The sequence below is a fragment of the Pimephales promelas genome, chromosome 20 (genome assembly GCF_988280905.1).
Source record: "Pimephales promelas chromosome 20, fPimPro1.hap1.1, whole genome shotgun sequence".
NCBI lineage: Eukaryota > Metazoa > Chordata > Actinopteri > Cypriniformes > Leuciscidae > Pimephales > Pimephales promelas.
In genome coordinates, this window is record NC_142788.1 from 30,978,201 (window position 1) to 30,987,946 (window position 9,746).

The 9,746-nt window shown below is 39.9% G+C and overlaps 1 protein-coding gene across 3 annotated transcripts in view; it reads left to right on the forward strand.

The window, feature by feature from the left end:
- The window catches only part of vdra (vitamin D receptor a), a 50,325-nt gene extending 40,612 nt beyond the window's left edge, over nucleotides 1-9,713 (forward strand). For 2 of the 3 annotated variants that reach the window (XM_039679129.2, XM_039679128.2), the window contains one exon: nucleotides 1,620-9,713. In XM_039679129.2, coding sequence (XP_039535063.1) covers nucleotides 1,620-1,873 — 254 coding nt within the window. In that variant the 3' untranslated portion in view covers nucleotides 1,874-9,713. The remainder of the gene's footprint in view (nucleotides 1-1,619) is intronic. The other variant, XR_016147997.1, reaches the window with a different exon arrangement.
- The last annotated feature ends 33 nt before the right edge of the window (nucleotides 9,714-9,746 follow it).

Genomic DNA, 9,746 nt, shown 5'->3' on the forward strand with positions numbered 1-9,746 from the left:
TTGTTGCGGGCAAAAATCCTTGATTACGCGGCCCGTTTTCTTTAAAAATGCGATGGAATATGCGGGATTTTTATGCGATAAAATTGCGGGAACTTGCAAAAACTGCGGTTTGATGAAAAAGAAAAAAAAAGTGATTCCCCCAACACCCTGTTCTCACTAGGCTACTACCTTAATGTAAAGAGTCATTTCTTATTACTTCCTTTGATACGCAAGCATACTACATCATAGAAAGTGCTGGGAATATTTAATTTCTCATCTTGTTTTATTTCAGACTGTAACGAGTGTAAATAAGGTGTGCTCCTGTTGAACTCTCTGCAGTGTTATATGTGCGCCTCGAACACCCCATGTGTGCGGGTAATTTCTGTTTGATGAAAAATACGGGCCTGGCTCACACACACACACTTTGAAATGAGAGTAGAGGGCCTGACCTGTTGGTCTGATGTCTGTATAGATGACCACAAGAGAACTGAAGCTCCCCGAGATCAGCCCGAATGCTGCTCGATATTATTTATCATTCATAACAAGGCCAACCGGCTGCTTCAACCTCATATTATGGGTTTAGTCCAAGACGAGGCCTTGCTTTACCCTGAAAACGGATCTTATATGGGTGCAGTACCTCTTGTGATTTTAATACTCAGAATATCATGTTTGATCAATTCATTTGTCATCAAGCATAATCGACCGCCAACCCATTTTTATGTAAATCGCCCTACAAAGTAATCCGTTTTATTTCAAATTCAGAAAATTGATGTACAATGATCCAAAATTGACATCCTCAAATGGTTGGTAAAATGGTTTTGCACAAATGCACCAATTTAAACCCAAATCCCCCCAGTGGTTTTACCTCCAAACACACTGAATTCATGATAACGTTGCATGAATTTAGCGTGTCCCGTTCCAGCGGGTTCTGCGCTGATCTCTTGTGGTCATGAGCTGTAAATACCACTTGTTTCTGTACATATGTCTAATGAAACGGATAGGCTAATACAGTTAATCAACTGAGAAGAAGCAGCAGCTTGGGAGAAATATGCAAATCTGCTACTTCCTTTATCTTATGTTGTTTATTAAGTAACGATGTGACGGTAGAACGTGCGACAGACAGTTATACGAGTTCGATTTGTGAGATGTCGATCGCCTCCGTGAGTCTGTCTGGTCTCTGCAGTAACTTCAGCTGTGAGCTATTCCCGTCGCGTAATTGCGTCACTTCATAACGTTCCCATGGAAACAGGGGGAAATGGCTGCTCTTGTGTGAAGCAAACGCAACATTTTTCAACTTTCTGCTAAGATATATGTGGCTTTTTTTGCAACGAAAATGCGAGGATTATAAAATCATGCAAACCCCGCATATTTTGCACGGAAATCGGCAATTTATGCGGCGAAAGTGCGGCATATTTGAAAAATGCGGCCCCCGCATAAATATGCGGACTTTGGCTGATTTTGCGTTGAATTCAGCGATTGCATAATCGCGTTTTTCTGGAGGGACTGGAAAAATAATCCCCACATAGCAGTCTGTGCTTACGGGTGAAAGTGCAATAATTCTAATGAATTTCATACATGTTTTTTGCATAAAAGTGAAACCACAATCAACCAGCACTTTAATGACTCTCGTCCTCCCGCAGATCGCCCGGGCGTTCAGGACCACGTGCGCATCGAAGCGCTCCAGGACCGCTTGTGTGACGTTCTCCAGGCGTACATCCGCATCCATCACTCGGGCGGGAGACTCGTCTACGCGAAGATGATCCAGAAGCTGGCGGACCTGCGCAGCCTGAACGAGGAGCACTCGAAGCAGTACCGCTCGCTGTCCTTCCAGCCCGAGCACAGCATGCAGCTCACGCCCCTGGTGCTCGAGGTGTTCGGCGGCGAGGTGTCCTAGCATCCGAGGGCCCCCCGGAGCACTCCCGGACCCACGCCGGATCCCAGACCCGGGAGCTCGGCGCTTCGGCTAGGAGAGCGTCACGGTTCACACTGCGGGGGGCTGTAGAGAGAGAGCGAGAGAGAGAGAGAGGTGTGTGTGTGAGAGGGTGGTGCACAGGTCTGGATAATAGAGAGAGATACGCACTGCAAACAAATGCTTTTCTTACTTAGTATTTTTATTTTTAAGCGTCAACTGGGAATGGAATTCCCCCCGGAAAACAGAATATAATATCTTACATCATTTTACTCATCTAGTAAATGCATCTTGATTTAAGAAATGTTTGATATTTGGACTGGAAACAAGACAAAAATACTAATTAAGAAAAGCATTTTTTGCAGTGTGTGCGTGTGTTGGTGTGTGTGTGTGTGTTTGTGTGTGTGTGTGAGGGTGGTGCACAAGTCTGGATAATGTTGCGGAATTCCCGCATTTATGCTACTGGGAATTTCCGAACGGAATGTATTAATAATGTATGAGTAGAACCATGCATATACACTAATATTTATATTAGAGAGAGAGAGAGAGAGAGAGAGAGAGGTATGGCCAGGTGATCCTCTGTTGTAATAGGATTAGCAGGCTCTTCTAGTTCATTGGATAAATGAGTGTGTTTGTGTGACGAAATTAGATTTAAATTCACAGTGGCTCTGTTTCAAAACCTAGCCAACGCCCTAGGTAGACTACGTGGTATGGGTCACGAATGCAATCCCATAATGCAATGGTGGGAAAAACCATCCCATACTGCGAATTTTTTATTTTTTTTAAATGTTTCAATCAGCGACATTGTTGCATTTCTATGGAAGAGGATTAGGGCCAAGCAAAAAAGAAAAACTAAATTAAATCATTATAATAAGTCGAAATACAATGTTGAGAATAAACTTGAGTTTTCTTCATTGAGAGAAAAAAAAAACGTTACATTTCTAGGAAAACAATGTTGAGAACAAATTCATTAAACTCGACAATAAAGAAAAAACCTCAAAGTAAAACGGTGAGAATAAACTCATTAAATTTGAACTGGTGTCTCCTTGAGGTGCGTTATAATCAATTTTTGATTATAAGTATATATAATTCCTTCACTCGCATTGATTAGCAACATACCAACGTCCAATTCTATTTCAATCCATTGCAAATTAGGTTAAATGCTATTCATACGAGTTACGAATCTAGGTAGTGCGTCACTTTAAACCTCCTTTTTCGGAAAATTTTTTAGTTTACTAGGTTTTGGGACGGTTGCCATTTTGACTCGCTGTGTGTGCAGATTTATGAGCCAAAATATCACAAAAATACGGGCCTGGCTCACACACACACACTTTGAAATGAGAGTAGAGGGCCTGACCTGTTGGTCTGATGTCTGTATAGATGACCACAAGAGAACTGAAGCTCCCCGAGATCAGCCCGAATGCTGCTCGATATTATTTATCATTCATAACAAGGCCAACCGGCTGCTTCAACCTCATATTATGGGTTTAGTCCAAGACGAGGCCTTGCTTTACCCTGAAAACGGATCTTATATGGGTGCAGTACCTCTTGTGATTTTAATACTCAGAATATCATGTTTGATCAATTCATTTGTCATCAAGCATAATCAACCGTCAACCCATTTTTATGTAAATCGCCCCATAAAGTAATCCGTTTTATTTCAAATTCAGAAAATTGATGTACAATGATCCAAAATTGACATCCTCAAATGGTTGGTAAAATGGTTTTGCACAAATGCACCAATTTAAACCCAAATCCCCCCAGTGGTTTTACCTCCAAACACACTGAATTCATGATAACGTTGCATGAATTTAGCGTTTCCCATTCCAGCGGGTTCTGCGCTGATCTCTTGTGGTCATGAGCTGTAAATACCACTTGTTTCTGTACATATGTCTAATGAAACGGATAGGCTAATACAGTTGAAGCAGCAGCTTGGGAGAAATATGCAAATCTCATATTTTCATAACGTTTTTCGGTGTCTTTCTCTCTCAGACGACATTTAATAAGCTTTTACGACCGTATCTATTCCTGATGCTTTTTAGGTGCGAATATATAATGATGGCTAATCATGGCTTAGTTTTGTACGGATTTTGAGAACTCAAACTGGACTATGTTTTTATTTCTGCAAAACCGCTGCCTCAAACCAGCCAAACTGAAACACACACACACACACACAAGGACTCGTGGAAGGAAGCTTTAACGTTACTGCGGGTGAAACGGGAAAAGGGGCTGCTAACGAAAGAGACGACGTCTGCTTGATCTCCGCTGCAAACGAAAGACTTTTCGAGAGTTTGGACGAACCATACGTGTATATACCAGTTCACGATAAGCTTCGGACTAGATTTATTAGCTAAGAATGGAGTGTTTTTGCCCCTTTTCGCTCACAGATGGACACACACCCGTCTCTGCCTCCATTGCCTCAAACGCAACTGGATCACTTGCATCCGATCAACAAGGGAAATCAAACAAACCCGCTCTGGATTCAACAGGACCTCAACAGCCAAACAGTTTTGGGTTTTGCTTCATTGGTTGTCAACGGACGGGGAAAAGTGTCTCTTAATCAGTATTTCCACGAGTAGAGGAACATCTCTATGCACTTTTGGATCAGTTATTATGAGTCTTTGTTGATGTTCTTGGCTAATGGCTCGACGTGTTGTGATGCGCAACTAGACTGAAGAAACCCAGTGCTCATCAATCCCATCATGCACTTTCCCTCCCTGAGAAGTCCTCTCAAAGCGGGTTTCTTGAGTCTAGCTGAAGGAAATTGACGCGGGTATACGAATCGTTTGATGACTGACTGTCTGAATGCTGATTGTAAGGAAAACACAAACCACCAGGTGCCGTTGTTAACCAAAATGAACTACCTCTCTTCACACATGTAATCATTACACCATTTCAATGTTTGTTTGTTTCCTTTTTTTAAAGAAACACTATAAATCCCTTACTTATTTATTCCTCTCTGACTCAAATGCTGGACTGTTTTTACCTCAAGACGTCTCCATGAGCTTGCAGCTTAAGCGGCGCTTTACTCGCCTGTAATTGCGTCCGTCGTATTTACAACTCGTGAATACGAACCTCCCAGTAGGACTTAACAACATTTTGGACTTGAGCATTTCGTTTGGACATTATTCCAGACGAAACGCGCATCTTGGCGACTCCCGCTAGCCTGACCGCTAGGCTAGCATCTGTCAGTATTCACTCTTTCTCATTGCAGAATGTCAAAGCATTGACAACCAAGCTAGCTAATCCCAAAGTATCTTTAAGTATTGTCTGTTAAGCACTCTCGCCATTTGAAAACTGTGTATATCTACATTAGCATTAGCAATAGCATGTGCTTTGAAGTTCTCATCTGTATTCGAGCTAATCTCAAGAGGCATCTTTGCTATTCTGTTTATTTTTCCGGATTTTTTTAACCTCAATCGTGGGAGGAGCTCAAAGCATTCCCTCATAACGTTATATTATTATTTATAATAATGAATGCTTTTATTATTGCTGATGAAATCAAAGACCGCGACATAGTTCAAGCCCAGATCCGGTACATGCGGATTCAACGTTGTGGGATTAATGATAAGTTCAATAATAAATGAATGACATTTATTCTTATTATTAATTCCATTTAATTAATTTTCTCTGTTTTTGAATACACCCTCCGACCATTGACGTTGCTTCCCATTGCGATGCCGGTTAAATCTGGTTTTATTCGGCCCTTTATCCTTCTCTCTCTTGTTTACACCTGTATTAAGATGCGTTTTGGTCGACCGGATCGTAAGTAGACGACAGAGACCTTCCCGTTTACACCTGGTGTAGAAAAAATGTGTTTTTCATCTTCGAACCAAACTCGGGTCTACATCAGGTCTACATGGCTAGTGCGTTTCCCATGTTTACTCACTGGGTCAGTCGCATTTGAACAGCGTTTACACTAGGAAAGTGCTTTTCCACTGTCTCTGGAAGTTTAAAACATTTCAGACGCCGTTTACACCTGTATTTAGCGTCGTCCACTTGTGATCCGATCGACCAAAATAGTGCTTTACTCGGTGTTTTTGTCTTGTTTCCAGCCCAAATATGTAAAAATTCTTAAATCAAGATGCATTTACTAGATGAGTAAAATGATATAAGATATTATGTCCTGTTTTCTGGAGAATTGATCCAAATTAAGTGAGTTGATGCTTAAAACGAGAAAAATTATTGCATTGAAATTAGGGCTGTCAAACGATTAATCGCGATTAATCGCATCCAAAATAAAAGTTTGTGTTTACATAATATATGTGGGTGCACTGTGTATATACATATAAATTATAAATATGCATATAAATATTTAAGAAAAAAAATTATATTTATATATAATATAAATTATATATAAATCTAAATGCAGTATATAAATGAAAATATTTCTTATTTATACATTTTATTTATTTATATATATAAATAAATATATTGACGCGGGTGTATTTGTATGTGTATTTTTTTATATATATATATATAAAATAATTATACACAGTGCACCAAATATTATGTAAACACAAACTTTTATTTTGGATGTGATTCATCGCGATTAATCGTTTGACAGAGCTAATAGAAATGTTGTTTCTGTTTGAATTAAGATTATTTTTCTCACCCCATCTGCAGATCATTTTGCTTTTTTTAAGCATCAACTCACTTAATTTGGATTAATTCTCCAGAAAACAGGACATAACATCTTATATCATTTTACTCATCTAGTAAATGCATCTTGATTTAAGATTTTTTTTTAAATATTTGGACTGTAAACAAGACAAAAACACAGAGTAAGAACAGCATGTTTTGCAGTGAAATACCAGATGTAAACCAACACCTATCAACTAAACCTTCACTGTCACCTTCATTTCTGCCACTTCAATCACACACACACACACACACGCAGATTCTCCACCAGCATTTGCTTTACAGACAGAAATCCTCAGCGTAGAAGTCATATTTGGTGTTTTATCAGTGATGGAGAGACCGACGGGTCACCGGATTCTCCATGCTCAGTTAAAGACCTCTGTGTGCCTATACAGCCCAAAGCCTTATTTCGGGAGCGTGTCGGGCTTCAGCTTCTGTAGTTCTGCCCATTCATTCATGAGTAACAATCACCGTCAAGACTGAACACACGGGAAATTTGGACATGAAGTGTTGGCGTTAGACTCGCCGGCCAGAAGTGAATAACTAACACTAACACGGGCTCGTTTTTGTTTAGAGTCGACATGAAACTTTAGATCGTTTTTTCTCCTCTATTGTGACGAACTCTGTCGTTAAAAAGTTTGGGATTGGTAATATTTTCTGTTTTTAAAAAGAAGTCTCTTTATGCTCACAAAAATACGAAGAAGAAAAAACGGTAATTAAAGAAATCAAGGATGCATTAAATTGATCAAAAGTTACAGTAAGGACATTTATAATGTTAACAAAATATTCCATTTCAAATAAATGAAATTGGACTTTTTATTCATCAAAGAATCATGAATTATTTTTTCATTATCAATGTTGACTGTTTTTAAATGTGTGTTGATCATCACATCCTCATATTAGAGTAATTTGTGAAGGGTCATGTGACACTGAGTACTGGAGTAATGATGATAAATTCGGCTTTGATCACAGGAATAAATTATATTTTATTCATAATATTTAATGTCATTTTTGTTGTTGATTAAATGCAGCCTTGATGAGCAGAAGACACTTATTTTAAAACATAAACAATATTACCGATCCAGAACATTTGAACAGCGGTGTATATCAAAGAGAAAAATCTTTTTTTTTTTTTTTTTGTCGCTTAATGCAAAGTTTGTTCAAAGATAATAGTAACAAAAAACACTGCAAATATTCCCTAAAAAAATAAAAAGTGTACATTTACGCTAATAATGGCTGTAACGCAAAACAAAGTTTCGAAGCGTTTCACGTGGATCTGTTCAGTCTGACTAACCCAAAACGACAGGAAAATCTGTTTGGTTTCTCAGCGATCCGAACACATTTAGTCTCAGACGGACTACGCTCCTGGAATCAGGTGCCTTTTTCCATATAACTCTCACTCAAAGGCATGCTGCAGTTTTATTTACTCTTAGGTAAAATTATGGCATTTTCTAGCAAGAAATAGTCAGTATTGTGATATAATAGGAATTTGCGTTAGTTGTTCAAAGCAAAGTTTCATTTTATATTACTGATTTGATTTGTTCATTGCTTGGTTGCTGGTGTTTTCAAGGAATGAATGATGATTCATGTAATTTTGGGATGAGCTGGTTGGAAAAACGGCACTTTTGCTGTTCTTCAGAATTGGCATCGTTTACTCGCCCTCGGGTTTCCCAAACTTTCTCCTGTGAAACACAAAAACGAGATGTTTGCTTTTTGTCATTTTAACCCAGACAGCAACAAACACTCTAAAAAAATGCTGGGTTGTTTTAACCCAATTTTGGGTTAAACATAGACAAACCTAAATGTTGGGTTAAAAATGTAATTTAAATATGTAACCCAACGACTGGGTTTGTCCATATTTGACCCAAATTTGGGTTGAAACAACTCAGCATTTTTTTTAGAATGTAGTGTTGGCCCTGATGCGGGCCAGAACCAGGTCAGACGTGGGCTAAATGTGGGTCAGATGTGGGCTAGATATGTGCTAGTTGTGGGCTAGATGTGGGTCAGATATGGGCTAAATGTGGGTCGGATGTGGGCCAGATCCGGGTTAGATGTGGGCCAGATCCGGGTCATATGTGGGCTAGATGTGGGCTAAATGTGGGTCAGATGTGGGCTAGATGTGGGCCAGATCCGGGTCATATGTGGGCCGGGTCAGATGTAGGTTAGATGTTGGCCAGATCCGGGTCAGATGTGGGCTAGATTTCGGATCAGATGTGGGCAAGATGCAGGCCAGATCCAGGCTAGATGTGGGCCGGATCCGGGTCAGATGTAGGTTAGATGTTGGCCAGATCCGGGTCAGATGTTGGCCAGATCCGGGTCATATGTGGGCCGGATCCGGGTCAGATGTAGGTTAGATGTTGGCCAGATCCGGGTCAGATGTTGGCCAGATCCAGGCTAGATGTGGGCCGGATCCGGGTCAGATGTAGGTTAGATGTGGGCCAGATCCGGGTCAGATGTTGGCCAGATCCAGGCTAGATGTGGGCCGGATCCGGGTCAGATGTAGGTTAGATGTGGGCCAGATCCGGGCTAGATGTGGGCCAGATACTGGCTTTCTGTACAACGGAAGTGTGCGGTGATTCATCCTGCCAAATATAGTGCACGAGTTTATGATACTAATGTGCTGATTTTGTTTGTCCTTTTTGGTATTTGGCTTATAAATCACTCTCCACTTTCTCTGTGCGGTAAAAACATAATCTGTTGTGTTTCATGGGAGAACAGAAATAATACATGGCAAAAACAAGAGGGTGAGTAAACCTGTAACTATTGTAGGAATAATTCACCAAATTTATAAAAATCAGTTTAATTCTCCCAAAAAGAAATGCATTAAAGTTGTTGAATGTGGTCACGATCAAACTCTCTTTATCAATGCTCATTTTATATCCGTTGTGAAGTGAAATCGGTGGTGGATCACTGTTTTGGATCACCAAGATCCCATTATGACGTTTCCAGATCACAAAACACACCTCACATACTTAGAAAAACATGAGAAGCTCAAGACCGTAATGTATAATTTTGCGTTGTTTGATGTACAGCTGATTTCGGTCTGTACCATCTCATACGTGTCCATCTCACTTTTTTTCCCCTTGAATGTTCATTACACATTTATTTTTTTGCATTGTATGTAGTAAATGACATGTTTTGGAAAAAAAATCACAAATAAACAGCTGTATATACTGATGCATAATCTGTGAGACTGTCTATCAATGAAACATTCACA